This window comes from Saccopteryx leptura, chromosome 1, assembly GCF_036850995.1.
Source record: "Saccopteryx leptura isolate mSacLep1 chromosome 1, mSacLep1_pri_phased_curated, whole genome shotgun sequence".
Classification (NCBI taxonomy): Eukaryota; Metazoa; Chordata; class Mammalia; order Chiroptera; family Emballonuridae; genus Saccopteryx; species Saccopteryx leptura.
The window spans coordinates 250,134,831-250,157,281 of NC_089503.1; the positions used below are offsets into that span (position 1 = coordinate 250,134,831).

The following is a 22,451-nucleotide window of genomic DNA, read 5'->3' on the forward strand; positions in this document are numbered from 1 at the left end:
CCACGGCATCACCTGGCTGGGCCCCTACTCTCTGGATAAGGACAGCCTCTACCTCAATGGTTAGCAGTTCGCAGCCCACTCCATGGGGGCTGGGCCCCTACTCTCTGGATAAGGACAGCCTCTACCTCAATGGTTAGCAGTTCGCAGCCCACTCCATGGGGGCTACCCCTTAACTCCGAAGGGCTCCCACTTACCAGTTCTCTCAGGGACAAGTTGAGACAACCTCAGGTGTGAATCTCTTCTCCACACTGATTCCTCTCCCTCCCCCACCAGCCACCCTGCAAGGCTGATCCTTTTCACAGATGAATAACCTGAGGCTTAGAAAGGTTAAATCATTTGCCCCAGTGGGTGTAGCTTGAGAGATGAGGAGCCAGGTCGTCAACTCCACTGGTCAGCCTCTAATGCCAGTCTTTCTAAGGATTATTAAGGAAAGAAAATCCCACATCTCTCCTCCCCTCCTTGCTTTCTTGTCACACTTGACGAAGGTTGGTCAAGGACCTTGTCCTGGGTTGGGGCCCTATCCCAAGTAAAATGGAGGCACTTTGCACATTTATGGGGTTCAAGCTTTGGACACACTGGCCATCAGCCTAGAATCCAGGAAGCAAAGAAGGAAAGATCAGGCCCTGGCCGGTTGGCTCAGTGGTAGAGCATCAGCCTGGCATGCAGGAGTCCCAGGTTCGATTCCCAGCCAGGGCACACAGAAGAGGTGCCCATCTGCTTCTTCATCCCTCCCCCTCTCCTTCCTCTCTGTCTCTCTCTTCCCCTCCCGCAGCCAAGGCTCCATTGGAGCAAGGTTGGCCCAGGCACTGAGGATGGCTCTGTGGCCTCTGCCTCAGGTGCTAGAATGGCTCTGGTTGCAACAGAGCAACACCCCAGATGGGCAGAGCATCGCCCCCTGGTGGGCATGCCAGGTGGGTCCTGGTCGGGCGCATGCGGGAGTCTGCCTGACTGCCTCCCCCTTTCCAGCTTTGGAAAAATGCAAAAAAAAAAAAAAAAAAAAAAAAAGAAGGAAAGATCAGGAAAGCCTTTACCATTGGTATGACGTTTGTGTCTCGTCTTAGAAGAAACAGAGATGCACACCTGGTACACTTTGGAAAAGGAATCCAGGCAGGAGCCCCATATGGTCAAATGCATGGAATATGTGCGATTGTCCTGCCACGTCCCCTTATGTGTGACTTGTTTGTTCCAGGTTATAATGAACGTGGTCCAGATGAACCTCCTACAAGTAAGTCATTTTGCCTCCAGTGCCCACTTTAGCCTCCATGTGTCTTGAGCCAAGCTTTTCTCCTCACTGACAAAGGGAACTTACCCCAAACTCAAGCTGGTCTTTTGAGTGAGGTCAAAGTGTCAGTGGGAAAAAGAATGCCGAGTCCTTGGTCTCTTTTTGGAACTGCATCCATGTCATTGGCTTTCTAAATTCTCCACATCCATTTGGGTTGGAATAAGAAATTTGAACAAGAATTCCTCACAGGGATAGGGGTTGAGGTCAGATAGTGACTTTAAGTTCATGCTTTCCAACCACAAAATCTCTTACAGGTGCCCACATGGGGCCTCAGCGTCAAGCTGCAAATTCTAGTAACTGCTCAGGGGTTAAGCCAAATTGACCCCATGTACCCATCTGGCAGTTCTTTTATCTTTTAACCCATCTATTCTTCCACTATCCCAGTTATCCCTTCTCTCAGCTACTTTTTTTTCTCCCTCTCTCCCATACTTTCTCCCCATCCCTTCCTTCATTCTTTTCATTCATCCTTTCTCTTTATCTATCCATTCTTCCTTCCTTCCTGCTTTCCTTCCATCCATCCATCCATCCATCCATCCATCCATCCATCATCCAGACAACCATCCTTCTGTTTATTCATCTGTCTTCTTTCTGCCCTTCTATTCATCTCACCAATTTCTTTTCCTTGTCTTTATTCTTCCTGCTTTCTTTTTGACCCTTATTTTGTTCATTCTTCCTCTGTGCATCCAGGTTTCCCATTGGTCTGTTCATTTTCTGCCCACCCACCTATCTGTCCTCTGTTTAGTTTCTATATCGCTCACCCATTCTCACTTTCTTGAATTAATTTCCTTCACAGGTTTGCTCACCCCTCTACTCACACCATCATTCCTTTCCTCACTCTTGTTTATGATGTACCTGTGAGAGGTTGTCCCTGGGCACCCCCTGCTGGAGCCCATGAAGCCTGCTAGACCTTCCCACTGCATGGGGAGGAGGACTCTGCTCCTCCCTGATGCCTGCTGTTTTCACAGCTCCTGAGCCCACCACCATACTCCTGCCCACTCTGTCATCACCTGTGCAACCAGAAGCAACCACAGGTACTTGAGGGGCCCCTTTTGCTTCCTAAGAGAAGCTCTCCAGCCCCACAGCTTCACTAGACAATTGTCACACAGGAACTGGGAAGCTAGGGTGTGAAATGATGATTTCAGGGCAATCATCTTGATCTCAAAGATTATATCAACAACTCCTTTTAATGCCTGGCCTCCTGTGGTGTCCAGACTAGTGAGACTAACACCATGTGGGATGCTTTGGGAAGAGGCATCAAACATAATTTGAATGGGAAGAGCTTTCTGGTGAAACTTTTACCCAAATGGAAACTTTAAGAATGAGTAGGAGTGCTCCAAGCAAAGAGAGCAGGAAGAGGGGATGCCCTGGCAGAGGGAAGTCCATGAGCAAAGGGTCAGTAGGCATAAATGGAGAATTGAGAGGCATTTGGTTTGCCTGAAGTATAAAGCTTAATATGGCAGAGATGGACAAGTGAAACTGAAAGGTTGGCAAGAAAAAGAGTGGAAAGCAACTTGAGTGCCACGTCAATGAACTTGAACCCAAAGCTGAAGGCCGTAGAAAGCTGTGAATGATATAGAGCAGTGGAGACCATAGTAAGACTTTCATTTTAAAATATTTCTTCTACTATCGAGCATAGAGAACATCTTCTAGATGAGGTGCCCAGTGAGTCTGTTGGGGTTCTGGTCCAGGTGAGAGAAGATAGGAACCAGGCTAGGAGATGGATGGAAAGAGGTGATATACGTGAGGATCATTCCACATGTGGAACTGGTATCACTTGGGAGGTGAAGTGAATAGTAGCTCACATTACCGAGTGGATAGGATGGTTTTGACTTAGCCATGTTGGTGAGCAGTGGTACCACTGGAAAAGAAGACAGATGATCGTGACTGCAGGACTCTGGACTGAATGCGGGCCAGCTCTCAGTGACTGCTGTCTCTGCCCTTCTCTTCCTACAGCTCTGTTGCGCCACCTGGAGACCCTCACACTCAACTTCACCATCTCCAACCTCCAGTACTCGACAGACATGAGCAATGGCTCGGCCATGTTCAACTCCACCGAGAGGGTCCTGCAGCACCTGGTGAGACTGTGGGCCCTGCCGCTTCTGGTGGGCAGATCCCACCCAGCCCCACCTAACCGTCCTGCTCACCCTCTTCCTCCTTCGTCTCCAGCTCAGATCCCTATTCAAGAAAAGCAGTCTGGGCCCCTGCTACTCGGGTTGCAGACTGATCTCCCTCAGGTAAGGCTTTTTCTTGAGCATTTGCCAGTAATGGCTACTTTGGGTGATCACCCTTTTTCAGTCTTTCCGCTGACCTCACAGTTGCTTCCCCATCTTTCTGGCCCCACACCCAGAGCTTTCAGGATCTCTTTCTAGAATCCCCACATTCCTTTTTCCCCAGGCCTAAGAAAGAGGGGGCGGCCACCAATGTGGATGTCGTCTGCACCTACCACCCTGACCCCACGGGCCCCGGGCTAGACACAGAACGACTGTACTGGGAGCTGAGCCAACTGACCCACAGCGTCACCCAGATGGGCCCCTACATCCTGGTCACGGACAGCCTCTTCGTCAATGGTGAGTGTTTATGCTGAAATTGGATTTACAGTGATCATTACATATCTTTGCTTTATTTCATTTTCTCTTTAAGAAATCAGTCCAAGTCTGACTGGGAGACACCCTCCCCAACCTCCATGGGGAGGGTATGTCCTGTTATTTCAGGTAAGTAACATGAAATTCTTTAACCAAATTAATGTAATGAATTTTAATTCAAAACCCAAATTACGGGCGCATGGTATCTCTTGGCTCAGGGCTTCTTCTAAGCAACGTTCCTCTATGCCAGTCATTCTCACCTGGGACAATTCTGTCCCCACCTTCTGTAGACACTGGGCACTGTCTGGAGACATTTTTAATTGTCATACCCGGGACAATCACTTGGGAGGTGGATGGCACCTAGCGGACAGAGGCTGTGATGTTGCTAGTATCTTTCAATAAACAAGAGAACCCCCCCACACACACACACACAGAGACACCAAAAATGACACAGCTCCAAACAATAGCAGTCTGAGCATGACAACCCTGCAGCGCATGGCCCATGGTCCCTGCACAGGAGCCGCACCAACACTCACCACACTTGACTGCAGTCACGTTTACTGACCCAACTCTACAAAATCAGTTACCACACTTTACTGCAATCACATGTGTAATGACCCAACTCTACAAAATCAGTTACCACATTTTACTGCAATCACATGTGTAATGACCCAACTCTACACAGTCAGTTCTTAGTTCTGGGCCCTCAGTTCTTACTGTGTTGGCACATGGTAGTACTCAGGGGAAGAATGGTGAGTGCACAAATGAAAGATGAGAATCTCAGCCCCTCATCTGTGGGTATCCATTGCCATCCCCATTCATTCATGTAACAAGCGCCTGTGTGACAATTCTGTCCCAAACCATGTGCTGTTGGGTATGGAGATAAAACACACAGCTTCTCTCCCTGGAAAATTCATAGTCAAGTGAACTAATGGTCACTTAGAGGCACAAAAATTTCAGCGACTCTATACAGCCAAGTTGCTATGGGATCAGAGATGGGGATGGAACAAGGTAAGGCTGGCCTTCTGAAAAATACATGTGCCCAGACATGTGTTAGGCAGTGGGGCATGACAAGAACAAGACAGATGGGTAGGTCCCTGCTCTCCTGGAGCTCCCTACCTTTGGGCTCCTGAAGTATGAATAGGAGTTTTCCAGGAAGAGAAAAGGATGGGAAAGCGTTGCACAAAGTGGTATCTGCATAAGCACAAGCGTAAAATTCAGCTCAGAAGAACCCTGTAAAATTCCCATTTCCCCCTTTGATTGACTTTGCACTTGGGAAGTCCACAGTCCTTAAGGTGTGGGACTGATTTTGGTTGATGCTATCAGCTGCCCAGGGCCCGCGCTGTGATACCATGCCTCCATGCCAAACACTGAGCATCTTCACCTGACTTTACTTCCTTTTCTTGGCCCCAGGCTACGCCCCCCAGAGTTCATCTATCCAGACTGAGTACCAGCTAAATTTCCGCATCATCAACTGGAACCTCAGCAACCCAGACCCAACGTCCCCTGAGTACAGCGCCCTGCTGAGAGACATCCAGGACAAGGTGTGCCCCCTCTCGCTCACTCATCTCTCCTTACCCTGGTGCCCTTCCCATTCCTCTGTCTAACTTACATCTATTGAGTGAGTGTTTCAGCACTTCACTCTACCCAAGTTTTCTGCATTCTGCAGTTCCCAGAGGCAGAGCCATGGCTTCCTTCCCCATTTCCCAGATGGGCAAAGAGAGGCTCAGAAAGAGAAATTGGTGCCTAAGGTCACACAGTGACTTGAACACAGAGCTAGGATTTTTCAGGTCTCCCTTGCTCTTTCACTGGCTCCAGTGGGCTGACTCCAGCCCCTACAGACCTCCATCTCACCCACTGTCCTTCCCCCTTATTCTAGGTTGCCAAACTCTACAGAGACAGCCAACTACAAGACGTGTTCCACTCCTGCCTGGTTACTCACCTGAAGTAGGTTGAGGAGATTAGAAGCATTGGCTGAGCTGGTGGCTTATGGCTCTGGGTTCCTGTGACACATCTTTGAGCCGGAAGTCACTGACGTGGTACCCATTCTCCCCACATCCCTGTCTGCTAATCCTATCATCTCCTTCCCTATGTTTTTCGGGGTGAGAAAGGGTTAATCTCATGGAGCCATCCACCTTCTTCTCTTCTGGACACTTTCAGCCAATATCAGCTCAATAATAAGATTTACCGTGGCCAGACCCCCTGCTGAGCACTCTCATGTGTGATCATCATGTTTAATTCTCATCACAGTCCTGTGAGAGCGATACAGTCATTGATCCCACTGTTCAGATGGGAAAACTGAGGCTCAGCAAAGTGAACAGCCTAGGAACTGTACAAGTTGAGTTTGAACTCAGGTCTCTGAGGGATGGGTGGAGGAACTAGAACATCTACACCAGAGAGGAGGATCATGAGGCACAGTGCTTTGAATATTGAAGTTGAATATTGAACTCTGAATACTTCTAAACTTCAGTTTCATTGTGTTTAACATGGGGATAGTTGTAATAATACCTTCCAACACAGTGATGGTGAGTGAATGTGTAAGTCGCTTCTTAGGGGTCCCCGTAGATGTTCATAATTGTTCCTGCTATTGCTTCTATTCCCAACTCCTAAAAACCCTCCCTTCTTGGTCAAGGTCTCTTCTCTATCCTGAAGGAAGAGGCAGCCAGCTGCTCTCCTCTGCTTTCCCTTAGGTCTTTGAATCCATAAAGCAGGAACTCAGGGGACCCTGCTGGGGTTGGGTGCTGGCTGAGTCCCCGTGGTCTCTGACTCTAGGTTGGGCTCCATGTCAGTCACCATCCGAGAGCTGTTCTCCTCCAGGACAGAGGCCAGCATGGTGAAGCAAGTCTTTCTAGACAAGACCCTCAACGCTTCGTCCCACTGGCTGGGTGCCACCTACCATCTGGCAGATATTAAAGTGACAGGTACAAGAGGGGGGACTGGTTTCATGGCTTATGGAGATGGGGCTTTGGGAAGGAGACATCTCCTTGGTAACAATGGAATGAATGTAGGATCTGGAGCCAAAAGTGGTACTTTTTAGAGGCTCATGTTGATGACCCGTGTTCATGGCAGTGGGTCACCCATCAGGAGTCAGGAAGAGAACATGCAGCAATCCCTCTCCAAGGACTGCTTGCTTTTACCTGTAAATATTTCCAGCCCCAAATATGGAGCATCCTGAGTTGCTTTCTCAGACCCTCTATTAGTGAGTCATTTGTTCATTCATCCATTCAACTAATGTTTAATGCAAGTAAATAGGTATTGATGACACACTGTGAAAATTTCTCTAACGCCATTTCAAGAGGCTGTGGGAACCTCAAGGAGGGACACACATCCCTGTCTTAGAATGTTTTCATCAGGAAGTGATAAATAAACCAAGATGTGATGGAGAACATGACCTAGCTGGTGGGAGAGATAGGCCACTGTCCTAGTGTATCTCTAACCTAGAAGATAGAGCATGGCATGTCTGGGGAGCTATAAGAAGTATGTGAGATGACCTTGGCCAGTTGGCTCAGTGGTAGAGTGTTGGCCTGGCGTGTGGCTATCTCAGGTTCGATTCCAGGTCAGGGCACACAAGAGAAGTGACCATCTGCTTCTCCACCCCCTCACCATTCTCTCTCTTTCTCTCTCTCTCTTCCCCTCCCTCAGCCATAGCTCGATTAGTTTGAGCAAGTTGACCTCGGGCACTGAGGATGGCTCTGTGGGCTCTGCCTCAGGTGCTAAAAAATGTCTCAATTACTGAGCAACAGAGCAATGGGCCCAGAAGGGCAAAGCATCACCCCCAACTGGGCTTGCTGGGTGGATCCACATCAGGGCACATGTGGGAGTCTGTCTCCCTGCCTCCACTCCTCGCACTAAAAAATTAAAAAGAATTAAAGAATTAAAAAATAAAAAAGTTTTTTTAAATTAAAAATAAGTGTGTGAGGCTGGCACATGCACTTTGACATGGAAGAGGTGACAGGTGAGGATAAAGAGGTGGTCAGGGAATTTCTGGAAACTGGAATGGTTTGTGGAGAAACACCACACACTCTGAGCTCTGTTTTCCAAAGCTCATCCTCTGGGTGCTGTGTGGAGGGGAGGGTAAAGAAGACCAGAGTCAGCAAGACACATTAAGAATTTAGGCCAGCAAAGGTGTGTGACAGATGCCTACTGGGCTGGTCAGTACCTGCACTAGCCAGCTACGCCTCAGAGAGACCTGGTCTCCTCTCCCAGACATCCTAGTGAGCTCTCACAATCCTTTATGAAACGAGGTTTAGACAGGTAGACAGGTGAATAGATTCAAGGTAGACAGTTAGATAGAAGGTCTTCTATAGCCCACCTTAAACACCCAGTTCAGGTCACACTACCAGAAATAAGTATACTGGCTTAAATAACCTCTTGTTAAAACCTTCCCTAGATAGAGAAATTTCATACTTTCTTTTTATTCTAGAAGTGGAAACATCAATTCATCAGCTGACAGACAAACCAACAAGCGGTCCCAGCCCTCAGCACTTTCAGCTGAATTTTACTGTCACCAACCTACCCTATGTCCAGGACATAGCCCAGCCAGGCACCACCGAACACCAGCAGAACAAGAGAAGTGTGGAGAATGTGGTGAGCATGGCGTCAGATGATGACTTTCAGAATAGTTCATAAATACAGGTTCTTATTCTCGTTTTTCTAAGAAAGAAAGAGGCACAGAGAGGTTCACTAGCTGTCCCAGGGTCATGTAGCTAAGTCATACTCTGAAACAAGTCTTTTTTGGGTACACATTCGTGTGCTAGTCTTTGTTGAGACAAGAAAAAGATGAAGAAGGTTGCTCAGTGGCTGAACATCCTCTGAGACCACGCAGCTGAGGTTCTGATGACGGAAACGCTACCCTGTCTTTCAGCTCAACCAGCTCTTCCAAAACAGCAGCATCAGGAGCTCTTTTTCTGACTGTCAAGTTTTAGCGTTCAGGTGAGTTCCAAATCAGGGTCTAATGACTTGGTAAACTTCTCTTTTACATAACGATACACTGTCTTTTTTAAGTAAGCGTGACCTCTCAGATCCTAGCTGTTATAGGAGAGAGCCCTATGAATATAGAGCTGTTACTTTAAAAAACAAACAAACAAAAAAACCCAGCTTCTTCCTAAATCAGTGAGTACAACTGGCTTAGAAACCCAAGAGAGCCTGTGTAGACCCCAGCAGCGATGGAGGGGCCGGGTTCTGGGACCCATGGGACGTGGATGATAGAATACATAGCTCAAGAAGTCAGCTCATGAATTCACAATCCATACCAGATGAGGGGCTATCATGGAATAACTTAAAATGCAGCAGTCTGATTGTGCTGTCCAATAGTGTAGCCACTAACCACATGTGGCAGTTTAAGTTTTTTATTCACCTATTGAGATGTTATTCACATGCTGTGTGTGTGTTTATTTCTCAGAATTTTCCATATACAATATCACATCATCTGCAAAAGTAAATAGTTTTACATCTTTTTTTCCAATCTAGATACCTTTGATTTCTTTTTCTTGCCTAATTGTTCTCATTAGAACCTCTAGAACAATGTGATTAATATGAGATAAGGGCCTTGTCCCTTGCCTTAGGGAAAATTTTTTTGTCTTTTACCATTGACTATAATATTAGCTGTGCATTTTTCTTGGACATTGTTTATTAGGTTGAGAAGGTTTCTCCAATTTGTTGAGTGGGTTTTCTTGGTGTGTGTGTTGTTGTTTTTTTCATCATAAAAGACCTATTTTGTGAAATTCTTTTGTGTGTGTCTATTAAGATAATGTGGTACAGTATTTGTACTTTATTCTATGACTATGGTGGATTACATTAACCAATTTTTGGTACATTAAGCCAACTTTCCAGGTAGAGATAAGTGACTGAGACCTTTCCAAGTGTTTCCTGGGCATGCGCACATACCTCCCTCTGCAGCCTTCTAGATCCCCTCAAAAACACTAGAGGTTTTCAAAGCCCACTATGGACATCTCATTCCTTCCATTTTTCTTTTAAGTTTTTTGTTCACCTCTGGCCTGTCTCAACTAATATTACTCCCTTGTGTAGCTACAATGCAAAATAGTTACCACTGATTGTTTCTAGCAAGTTCCCTGGGGATAGGCTTTCTTTGCTGAGTCAAATAAAAACAAGCCCTGAAAATCTCAAGGGTTTGCTAGAAAGGTCAAATAGAAACAAATGAGGATTCATCTTTTGGGGAGCTCCAAACCCACTATGGATAATTGCTGTTTTTCACAATTACTGTAACTCTGAGACTGATGTTTTTCAAAGTTACTGAGAACATCCTGAGAGCAGAACAGGACAGCACAAGTTATCATGCCACAGTACTTACTCCTTCTATCACAAGTAAGCCTTTTTTCTTACCTAAACACTCCTCATATTGTTGCAAGCCTTTTGGTTCATTTCTGGAGTTTTGAAACCTTGACTTCAACTATTTTTACTGTGTTTCATTGTTTTTATGGATTTTCAGAAGTCCTTATTCTAGCATTTCAAAAATGTTCTCCCTGTGGCTATTTATTTATAAATTAATCACATTGCATTTTATTACATTAAAAATGCAGTTGTTTACTCACACATAGTAGCTACATTTTAAGTGCTTGACAACCTGTGGCCAATAATGATTATATTGGACAGAACAGACACAAATGCTCAGGTCATTGCAGCAAGTTCTCTTGGGCAGGACTTCGAACAGAAAACTTAGAACCAGGGCATTACTCCAAGGACCCCTGTTCATCCATCGTGTGCTTCCAGGCCTGGACCCCACAGTAGCCACACCACGGTGGACTCCCTGTGTCACTTCTCGCCACTGGCACAAAGAGTGGACAGAGTGGCCATCTATGAGGAATTCCTGCAGCTGACCCAAAATGGCACCCAGCTGCAGAACTTTACCCTGGACAGGGACAGTGTCCGAGTGGACGGTAAGGCTTCCTAGTCATTGGGACAGAGGTTTGGGGAGTGGGGACTCAACTTCCACACTTGTGGACTTTCTTGGGAATTTGAAGGCTTGAGGATGAGTCAGCATTAAACTGCTCAGGCTGGCAGGAGGTGGCACAGTCCCCCAGGCATAATCCACTATTGAGGGAGAGGGAAGGACACCCAGTGGGATATAGGAGGCATTTGCCATCACCTAGACCAGGGGTCCCCAAACTACGTCTTGCAGGCCTCATGTGTTGCCCCTGAGGCCATTTATCCGGCCCCCGCCGCACTTCCGGAAGGGGCACCTCTTTCACTGGTGGTCAGTGAGGGGAGCATAGTTCCTATTGAAATACTGGTCAGTTTGTTGATTTAAATTTACTTGTTCTTTATTTTAAATATTGTATTTGTTCCCGTTTTGTTTTTTTACTTTAAAATAAGATATGTGCAGTGTGCATAAGGGATTTGTTCATAGTTTTTTTTTTATAGTCTGGTCCTCCAATGGTCTGAAGGACAGTGAACTGGCCCCCTGTGTAAAAAGTTTGGGGACCCCTGACCTAGGCAGCTCTGAGACCTCATGCTAGTCAGTTCCCACTCTGGACCTATGTTTCCTTATCTGTATGCTAAAAACCACTGGGCCAGATGGTCAGTGAGGACCTCCAGTAGCAAACTATATGTGAATCAGCCTTGACAGGCATGATGGATAGACCTGTCTCCTGGTTCCCAGGCTCTATTCAAACAGGCAGTGGGCCTGGGCTGGCCCAGAGGCTGTAGTTCGCCCAGTCCAGCTGTAGCATCCCCATCCAATAAGACTTACTGCAGTGATGGAAATGTTCTGTCTATGTGTTGTCCACTGCATTAGCCACATGGAGCTATTGATTTTTTAGAAAATTTAAAATTTTGTTTATTTTAGAGAGAAGAGAGAGAGAGAAAGGTTGGGGTGAGTGGGAAGCATCAACTTGTACTAGTTGCTTCCCATATGTGCCTTGACTGGGCAAAACTGGGGTTTTGAACCAGCGACCTCAGCATTCCAGGTCAACCCTCTATTCACTGTGCCACCACAGGTCAGACGGAGCTATCGACTTGTATTGTTACTGATTTTTAATGTTACAGAGGTATGAGATTGTTTAGTTTATTTTATTAAAATGAACGTTAATTGTAGGAGCCTCCCGGGGGCCGCACGTCTTCAGTAGTTGGCTGGGGAGAGGCTGTAGAAGCAGAGACCCTGCCGTACCCCCCATGCCCAGTGGGTGCAATGTGTCCCTACCCTCGTGGACTTTCTGTTGTTGTTGAAAATAATGAGAATAGGCCATTGTCATTTATACATTATTTGATATAAGCCCATCTATACTTGGGAGTGGTAATCAGAGAGGGCTTCTTGGAGGAAATAATATTGTAGGTGAATCTTGGAAAGTGAGTATAAAACAACTTGGTATAGGAGAAGGGGATGGATTTGTTTCTAGGCAGAGAAGAGAGATTGTGAGAATTTACAATTTAAGGGAGATCCCATGTGCTTGCTAACTGGATTGAACAATTCTCCCCTGACAGTCAAAAGATGCTCCCACCCACTTTCAGCCCTCCATGCCCAGAGATACGAATTTGATTTCCTTTAATCCAGTGGTCCCCAAACCCCGGGCCATAGACCGGTACCAGTCCATGGGCCATTTGGCACCGGTCCGCAGAGAAAGAATAAATAACTTACATTATTTCCATTTTATTTATATTTAAGTCTGAACAATGTTTTATTTTTTAAAAATGACCAGATTCCCTCTGTTACATCCGTCTAAGACTCACTCTTGACGCTTGTCTCGGTCACATGATACATTTATCTGTCTCACCCTAAAGGCCAGTCTGTGAAAATATTTTCTGACATTAAACCAGTCCATGGCCCAAAAAAGGTTGGGGACTACTGGTTTAATCCACTCTTATAGTGTGATAATGGCCTTCAGTTATGCAGCAAAGTGCCCTCATTTTTTAGATATGCTAACTGTAATGGTATGAAGCATCATAATGTCTATTTTAATATTTTAAAATATGATAAGAGTGAAAATATAGGATGGGGCAAGAATAATCATGCATTGGATGAAATATACATTGCTAAAATTAGGTGGTGAATGTTTATGACATCATTCTAACTCTCTGTGTGTTTGAAAAGTTTTATTTTATTTTTTTTTACAGAGACAGAGAGTCAGAGAGAGGGATAGATAGGGACAGCCAGACAGGAACAGAGAGAGATGAGAAGCATCAATCATCAGTTTTTTGTTGTGACACCTTAGTTGTTCATTGATTGCTTTCTCATATGTGCCTTGACCGTGGGCCTTCAGCAGACCGAGTAACCCCTTGCTCAAGCCAGCGACCTCCAAGCTGGTGAGCTTTGCTCAAACCAGATGAGCCCGTGCTCAAACTGGCGACCTCGGGGTCTTGAACCTGGGTCCTCAGCATCCCAGTCCGATGCTCTATCCACTGCGCTACCGCCTGGTCAGGCTGAAGAGTTTTATTAAAAAGAGTAAAAACATACTCACATACATTCCCCATTTTATTCACTTCCAGGGTATTCTCCAAACAGACACGATGCCCTGACTGAGAATTCTGGTAAGCCTCACAGCAGCCCCTAGGTGGGGTGGGAATATCTGATTTTTTTTTTAAGTAAGAGAGAGAAAGAGAGGGGGACAGGCAGAGACAGACAAACAGGACAGAAGAGAGATGAGAAGCATCAACTTGTTACAACACTTTAGTTGTTCATTGATTGCTTTCTCATACATGCATTGACTGGGGGCTCCAGCTGAGCCCATGACCCCTTGCTCAAGCCAACGGCCCTGAGCTTCAAGCCAGCAACCCTGCATTCAAGCCGGCAGCCCCACGCTCAAGCTGGTGAGCCTGTGTTCAAACCAGTAACCTTAGGGTTTCTAACCTGGGTCCTCAGCATCCAAGGTCAATGCTTTATCCACTGCACCACCGCCTGGTCAGGCATGGGGTGGAAATATTGCTGCTGTGTGTCATTCAAGAGAACCATGCATATAAGAACTTGGATGATAATAAGAATTGGCCAACTCATGTCAAGGACTGTTGGGGTGCAATGGGGACAAAGCAAGATCCCTGTGGGAATGAAAGAACATGGCTCAGCCCAGCCCCTGTCTCCCCAGACCTACCCTTCTGGACCATCATCCTCATCTGCTTGGCGGGACTCTTGGTGCTTATCACATGCCTGATCTGCTGCCTCCTGGTAAGCAAGAAAGTGATGCTTGTCCTCTTGGTCTTGGGTTGTAAGAGTTCTTTATATATAGTCATGCATTGCATAGCAACATTTTGGTCTGCAGTGGGCCACATATACAATGGTGGTCCCTTAAGATTATAATGGAGCTAAAAAATTCCTACCACCTCTTGACATCATGCCATAGCAAGGTCCTGGCAAAACATATTACTCAAGTGTTTGAGGTTATGCAAGTGTAAACAGAGCTACTGCATTTTCACATGTATAAACGTATAAATTGTGTATAGTACATACTTGATAATGATCATAAAGGACTGTTACAGTTAGATTACTGGTTAGGTATTTACTATACCATACCATCATTATTTAATTTTATCTTATTTTATTTTATTACTTTTTTTAATCAAGTGAGAAGCAGGGAGGTGGAGAGACAGACTTTTGCATGCACCCCGACTGGGATTCATCCAGCAACTCCTGTCTGGGGCTGATGTTCTGCCCATCTGAGGCCGCTGCTCTGTTGTTTGGCAACCTAGCTATTTTAGCACCTGAGGCAAGGCCATGGAGCCATCCTCAGTGCCTAGGGCCAACTTGCTCATTTGAGCCATGGCTGCAGGAGAGGGAGAGGGGAGCGAGGGGTGGAGAAGCAGATGGTCACTTCTCCTATGTGCCCTGACCCTGAATCAAACCCGGGACTTCCACATGCTGGACTGATGCTCTACCACTGAGCCAACCTGCCAGGGCCATTATCATTATTTTAGAGTATACACTTTCCACTTATAAAAAAGATTTGCTGTTAAACAGTATGCCATGTTATACTGGCGGCAGCCGCATGTCTAGTGTTTATGGCATCTCTTAACAGCATTATTTTCTCTTGTGCTTGATTTAGTCATATGTTGTTTTGTATAGTAACGTGTGGTACAAACAATCACCTACCGACACATTTCTCAGAATATACCCCTGTTTTTATGTGGTGCATGACTGTATTATAAATACAAATTCTCTGCTGGGCACATGTTTTGCAAATTTCTTTTCCAGTCTAAGAATCTTGTGATTCTTTACTTTAACAACAGCAGTCATTAAGAAAATATAACTGAAAGTTGCAAGTCATAGTGGTAGAATTACCACTATATATGAGAACGGCTAAAGTATTATAAAGACTGACTATAACAAGTTTTTCAGAGTATGTGAAGCAACTGAAACTCTCATATAGTGCTAGTAAAAAGTAGGTTGGTTGTTTTCATAAAAGTTACATATACCTACCCAGCCATTGCACTCCTAGGAATTTATCCAAGGGATATAAAAACATCCATCTATATAAGGAGACTTGTACACAGATGTCCATAAGAGGTTTGCCCAAAATGGAAAAAAACAAGATTTCCACCAACAGATGAATGGATAAACAAACCGTTACATAAATAGTGGTAGGATTCAAATAATTTAACAACCGGTTCTCGGCCCTAATAACCATTTTAAGTATAAAAAAATGATATACTGAAAGGTAGTTTATTATTTCATGCATTTAATACTTGAAAAAGAATGATAAAAGAGGTACACAAAACTAGATTATATTATAAGAAAGAGTTTTAAAATATTAATGAAAAAATATTAAATAATACCTGACAAAAAACAACAAAACTGTTACTTAAGTTATTTCCATGGCCCTGGCCAGTTGGCTCAGTGGTAGAGCGTCAGCCTGGCATGCGGGAGTCCCGGGTTCGATTCCCGGCCAGGGCACACAAGAGAAGCGCCCATCTGCTTCTCCACCCCTCCTCCTCTCCTTCCTCTGTCTCTCTCTTCCCCTCCCGCAGCCAAGGCTCCATTGGATCCCGGTTGGGCGCATGCGGGTGTTTGTCTGACTGCCTCCCCGTTTCCAACTTCGGAAAAATAAAAAAAAAAAAAAAAAAAAAAAAAGATATTTCCACATTGCTTCCTGATTGGTGTCCTCATTTCCTAATGAAGTAACAACACAAGGGAATTAAAATGTTGTATTTCATCAAAGGTATAATAAGTTTTATGAAATGAATAAATATTACAAGCATAGTTCCGTCAAATTTTTTTCACCTATGGACAGAATGAACATTACTGTGGGCGCTTAGAATACACTGTTGCACAGATGAACGGTAAAAACAAAGTAAGGAATGTAAATTTGTGATTTCCACATTGGGCAGCTGCCCAGGTGCCCACCTTGGAGAGAACCCTGATTACAAGTGTCATTTTAACAACCGGTTCACTGAACTCAACAAAAAATTAGGTATCGGTTCTGCCAAACCAGGGTGAACTGACTAAATCCCACCACTGGACATATCCCCACGACGTGATTCTTCAGCAGTAAAAAAGAAAGAGTTATTAATACATGCAATAACATGTATAAGTCTCAAACTATGCTGAGTGACAGGAGCTAGGTAGAGAAAAGACTGTATGATCCCATTTATGAACAAATTTTACAAAATCCTAGCCTATCTATAGGGACAGAGATCAGGGCCGTGGTGGCCTGGGAATAAGAACGTGTCTGCACATGGCAGGTAAGGAGGAATGACAGAGGAGCATGAGGGCACTTTGGGGGGTGATAGGTGTTCTTTATCTTGATTGTGGTGATGGTTCAATAAGTTCTCATCAAAACCTATCAAATCACTCATTTTAAATGTATGCAATTAAGCTACAGCATGGAGAGAGGGGGGAGGGAAGGAAGGAGGGAAGAAAAGAGGAGGGAGGGAGGGAAAGAAGGAGGGAGGGAAAAAGGAATATGAATGGTTAACAGAGAGAAAATGGTAGAGCAAATGAGAGGGGAAAGGGGGAAAGAAAAACCAAAAGACATAAAAGAGGACAAAAGAAAGGAAAAAGGACTGAGGGAGAAAATTAAATTTAAAAAAGAGAGGGACATGTCCAGTCTCTGGCTTTGGCCATCTTCTCCCCTGCAGTTCCCATACTTGGGCAGGTGAACGGTCCATTCTGAGGCTTCTCTCCCTTCACAGGTCACTGTGTGCGTGCGGAAGAAGGAGGGAGATTTTCAGATTCAGCAATGATGCCTGGCACCTGCCACCTGAGACCCAAGGGAACTGCAATGATTAGATCTGACTGAGGCCTCTGCTCCCAGCTGGGACCCAAAAGAGCTTGCCTGGAACAGAATCAACCTCACTGATCCATCTCTGGGCCCTTCTTAACATGGCCCCTGTGTGTTTCACAAGAAACTTAGATAAAATTCTTCCTATTCATCAAGTCCTAAAGGCAACTGCAAGTTTTGTCTTGTGGTTTAACAACACTCTCTCCCTTTGAAACATAAGAATTGGCAAAACTGGTGCAGAAATTGCCATCGTATAAAATTGTACCCTCTTCAGTGCAGGGTTTCCCTGCTTAAGAAACTTTGGGACACACCTCCCCTGGCTCATGTCAGCCACCACCCACCTCTCTGCCCCCATCTTCCCCACCCCAAACCCTGGCAGTCTCCTGCTGTCCTTGCATTACTGCATTCTCTGAAGTTCAGATTCACCAGGACTTCCAGATCAACTCGGCACTGCCTCTTACCTCATGGTTCTCCAAGATGGAAATAGGCTGGACGGAAGGAATGGATGAGGCAGGACCCTGCGTTCAGCCCTGAGACTTGGGAGCTGAAATGACTAGATACCTCAGAAGACTGGATCCACAGTAATACTCAGGCTCAAAGATGGGGTCTTCTTTGGATGTACAGATGAATAAAACTCAGGGGGAAAATATGAAAGAATGAATCTTTTTTCTCATTTCTCTGCACAGAATCCAGCAAAAACAGTTATGGCCGAATCTTCCCAATAAGCAGCTCAAACCATTGCTGGCATGAAGTCAGCCATGCTCTCCTGCCTGGGGTGTGCAACACAGATTGTATGATCTCTACACATTTTGCAGATGACCACAGCTGAAGATATTCAAGGGTTAAAAATTGAAGTCCCAGTAATTCCAACCATTCATCAGGACGGTGCCCCCTGGTGGGCCTGAGCGGGAAGAGTCTAGGGGGCCCTGTGGTGGTCGTGCTGCAGTTGTAATCCATGCAGAGGACCTCGGCGTCCCCAGCACGGGGCGGCGGTTGCATTTCATGTGCGCCGGCCAGGCTAAGTTGTACTGCAGCATGAGTGGAGAGCAGCCGGCCTTGGCGCGTGCACGGAGCAGCAGGGCGGCAGAGGCTTATGATAGTCGGGTAAGCAGATGGGCGTGTACATGGAGCACAGGAACAAAAGCAGGTCCGGAGAGCAGTGGATCTTCACCAGAGGCCAGAACTGGTGCAACTCCAGGCCCGCCTTGTCCTGCGTGTTGTGGTGGAACTAACTGGTTGGGCATGTGCGTCAGGTTGTAGCCTTTGCCCTGGCACATTGGTACGGTGATCTCCTGGAATCCCAGGGCCTTGGAGGAGGCCACTGCCCGGCCTGCCAGCTGCGCCAGGAGCAGCAGCAGCAGCGGAGCAGAAGAGTCAGGCTGAGCCATAACCCCTCCCTCCTCGCCTCGCATAGCCGGCGCACCGGGCCAATGCAGACAGGGGAAACCTGGGCCAGGGCTGCCCTCTCCGCCGACTTGTGTGCACTTGTGTGCGCCACCGGGCTAGCAACCTGTGGGCTCTTCTTGTCTTCAAGAAATCCGCCCCAAGATAAACTGTTTCAGGAAGGCGCTGCCTCCCTGCGCCCTTAGTGCTTAGCTGGATAGAGTTGAGGAGGGGCAGTTAAGGGCAGTAGCGTGGGGGGGGGGGGGGCAAGGGGGTCTAGCAAATGGTCTCCAAGACAAACATGAAAGGCGTAGTAGAAGGGGTGGGGGGAGTCAATCAAGTGTCCCGCCCCGGGCGCCAGTTATGTTTGCTACGCCACTGAGTTAGGGCTCCGATTCTAGGGAAAGTATTCTTTAAAAAATGAAGAAAAATTACAATTACTCCCAGTTAGAGGGGAGTCAACGTCTCAGTACCCACAAGCGGTCTCCAAACCTCCAGATTAAGCTCTCCATTCTCTTCTCTCCCCTCCACCTCTTGAAACCAAACTGCTGACACCCCGCCCCGGCCCACCTCCCTTTCCACTGGGCCCTCCAGGCTGGACCGCGGGGTCAAACCAATCAGCTCCCTCCAGAACAGTACAAGGACCAGGGGGAACGGGGAGCAGGGAAGGCGCGGGCTCTCACCTCCACGGATCCAGAGAGAAGATATTCTGCAGCTAGCCTCGGTTCTCCATCCCTGGGACACTCCACTCAGAAACGCGGCTCAGAGCCAAGCTGGCAGCTGGAAAATTTGGCGACAGACTGGGTATCCGAGGAGGCGGCACATGGCAGCAGGTGGAGGCGAAGTCTCAGAGAAAGGGTCTGAATGCGATCGCCACAAGCCGGTCACTCACTCTCTCCTCCTCCAGGGCCCCTCGCATGATGCAGGCGGGGCAAGGCAGAGGCAGGCCTTGCGTTCCTCCGAGGTTCTGAAGCCGCATGTAGGGCGAACACGCCGGCAGCATCTAGGCGAGAGGAAGGTGGTGTGTGGTGACCGGGAAACTCGACTCCTCACAGCACCACGAACAAGCGGCATTGGCCTGGCCAGGACTGCACGGTGCCTGCGCACCTGTCACCGCGTCCCGGCAGCCGCTCGCTCGCATACTCCCCTGTAGGGGCCCCCTTGCTCCAGTCAAGTCCTGGGGCAGTGGCAGCGCTCAGGAGACGCCTGGCTCGGCTCCTCCCCCGAGTACTGGCACCTTTTAGCCTACCTCCGCTTGGCGCTAAACAGTGCCCCGCAGTAAACTAGAAATCAACCACGCCTGACCTGTGGTGGCGCAGTGGATAAAGCGTCGACCTGGAAATGCTGAGGTTGCCAGTTCAAAACCCTGGGCTTTCCCGGTCAAGGCACATATGGGAGTTGATGCTTCCAGCTCCTCCCCCCTTCTCTCTCTCTCCTCTCTCTCTGTCTGTCTCTCTCTCTCCTCTCTAAAATGAATAAATAAATTTTAAAAAAATTAAAAAAAAAAAGAAATCAACCACAACAGAAAAAATGAAAAATACTCAAACACTTGGAAACTAAATAGCACATTATTAAATAATGAATGGGTAAACAATGAGATCAAAGAAGAAATTTAAAAATTCCTAGAAACAAATGATAATGAGCATATATCAACTCAAAATTTATGGGACACAGCAAAAGAAGTCTTGAGAGGGAAGTTCATAGCATTACAGGCATACCTCAAGAAGCTAGAAAAGCTCAAATAAATAACTTGACCCTACATCTAAAAGAACTAGAAAAAGAACAGCATGTAACTCCCAGAGCTAGTAGAAGGAAGGAAATAATAAAGATCAGAGCAGAAATAAATGACACAGAGGCTAAAGAAACAATACAGAGGATCAATGAAACCAGGAGCTGGTACTTTGAAAAGGTAAACAAGATTGATGAACCTTTAACCAGACTCACCAAGAAAAAAAGAGAGAGGACTCAAATAAATAAAATTAGAAACGAGAGTGGAGAAATAACAACTGACACAACAGAAATACAAAATATTGTAAGAAAATACTATGAAGAATTGTACGCCAAAAAACTAGACAACCTAGATGAAATGGACAAATTCCTTCAAACATATAATCTTTCAAAAATCAATCTGGAAGAATCAGAAAACCTAAATAGACCAATTACAACAAATGAGATTGAAACAGTTATCAAAAAGCTCCCAAAAAAGAAAAGTCCGGGGCCAGATGGCTTCACAAGTGAATTCTACCAAATATTCAAAGAAGAACTAACTCCTATCCTTCTCAAGCCATTTCAAAAAATTCAACAGGAAGGAAGACTTCCAAGCTCCTTTTACGAGGCGAGCATAATTCTGATTCCAAAACAAGGCAAAGACAACACAAAGAAAGAAAATTATAGGCCAATATCCCTGATGAATGTAGATGCTAAAATCCTCAACAAAATATTAGCAAACCGGATCCAGCAATATATGAAAAAAATCATACACCAGGATCAAGTGGGATTTATTCTTGGGAGGCAAGGCTGGTACAATATTCGCAAATCAATCAATGTGATTCATCACATAAACAAAAAAAAGGAGAAAAACCACATGATAATTTCAATAGATGCAGAAAAAGCATTTGATAAAAGTCAGCACCCATTCATGATCAAAACACTCAGCAAAGTGGGAATACAGAAAACATACGTTAATATGATAAAGGCCATCTATGACAAACCCACAGCCAACATCATACTCAATGGGCAAAAAATAAAATCAATCCCCTTAAGATCAGGAATAAGTGTTATATGAAAGGAGAGAAGGTTAGCACTCCCCTTGAGAAGGATGGAAGAGGCTCTAGGGCCTAACAACACGCATATGGTTAAGGCATTGCCACCTACTTCGTGGCATCTAACCACTGTTTTTAAGAAGATGTGGCACATATACACCATGGTATACTATTCAGCCATAAGAAATGATGACATCGGATCACTTACAACAAAATGGTGGGATCTAGATAACATTATACGGAGTGAAATAAGTAAATCATAAAAAAATAAGAACTGCAGAGTTCCATACATTGGTGGGACATAAAAAGGAGACTAAGAGACATGGACAAGAGTGTGGTGGTTACCGGGGGTGGGGGAAGGGAAGGAGGGAAAGGGGAAGGGGTGGGGTAGGGGCACAAAGGAAATTAGATAGAAGGTGACGGAGGACAATCTGACTTTGGGTGATGCGTATGCAACAGAATTGAATGACATGATAACCTGGACATGTTTTCTTTGAATATATGTACCCTGATTTATTGATGTCACTCCATTAAAATAAAAAATTTTCATTAAAAAAAAATCAGAAACAAGGCAGGGGTGCCCCCTTTCACCACTCTTATTCAACATAGTTCTGGAAGTCCTAGCCACAGCAATTAGACGAGAAAAAAAATGAAAGGCATCCAAATTCAAAAAGAAGTAAAACTATCATTATTTGCAGATGATATGATATTGTATATAGAAAACCCTAAAGTCACAGTCAAAAAACTACTAGACCTGATAAATGAATTCAGCAAGGTGGCAGGATATAAAATTAATACTCAGAAATCAGAGGCATTTTTATACACTAACAATAAACTGTCAGAAAGAGAAATTAAGGAATCAATCCCCTTTACCATTGCAACCAAAAAAATAAAGTACCTAGGAATAAATGTAACCAGGGAGATTAAAGACTTATACTCAGAAAATTATAAAACATTGATAAAGAAATCAGGGAAGATACAAACAAGTGGAAGCATATACTGTGCTCATAGTTAGGAAGAATAAACATCAGTAAAATGTCTATAATACCCAAAGCAATTTATAAATTCAATGCAATACCGATTAAAATACCAATGACTTACTTCAAAGATATAGAACACATATTCCAAAAATTTATATGGAACCAAAAGAGAACATGAATAGCTTCAGCAAGCCTGAAAAGGAAGAATAAAGTGAGAGGTATCACACTTTCGGATATCAAGTTATACTGTAAGACCATTGTATTCAAAACAGCCTGGTACTGGCATAAGAACAGGCATA

At 45.4% G+C, this 22,451-nt stretch overlaps 1 protein-coding gene and 1 non-coding gene across 2 annotated transcripts; both read left to right on the top strand.

The window, feature by feature from the left end:
* The first annotated feature begins 56 nt into the window (after positions 1–56).
* Positions 57–18,617, top strand: LOC136388272 (mucin-16-like). Its single transcript, XM_066360210.1, has 15 exons — positions 57–132; positions 1,190–1,225; positions 2,248–2,313; positions 3,236–3,357; positions 3,449–3,516; positions 3,677–3,849; positions 5,278–5,408; positions 5,744–5,811; positions 6,637–6,785; positions 8,288–8,451; positions 8,729–8,796; positions 10,594–10,760; positions 13,306–13,347; positions 13,899–13,978; positions 16,939–18,617. Exons 1-15 carry the CDS (start codon positions 57–59, stop codon positions 16,987–16,989), a joined length of 1,461 nt encoding a protein of 486 aa, XP_066216307.1. The 3' UTR covers positions 16,990–18,617.
* Positions 18,618–21,184: 2,567 nt separating this feature from the next.
* On the top strand, positions 21,185–21,310 carry LOC136389955 (U6atac minor spliceosomal RNA). The gene has a single exon (XR_010748496.1). It is a non-coding gene; the product is annotated as a U6atac minor spliceosomal RNA (small nuclear RNA).
* The last annotated feature ends 1,141 nt before the right edge of the window (positions 21,311–22,451 follow it).

Excerpts from the sequence above, each read along its gene's own strand:
- LOC136388272 (XM_066360210.1), top strand. The coding sequence starts at position 57 with ATGGTTAGCAGTTCGCAGCCCACTCCATGGGGGCTGGGCCCCTACTCT. Across the intron at positions 3,517-3,676 it reads TGCAGACTGATCTCCCTCAG|GCCTAAGAAAGAGGGGGCGG; the intron begins GTAAGGCTTTTT and ends CTTTTTCCCCAG. Across the intron at positions 8,452-8,728 it reads AGAGAAGTGTGGAGAATGTG|CTCAACCAGCTCTTCCAAAA; the intron begins GTGAGCATGGCG and ends CCTGTCTTTCAG.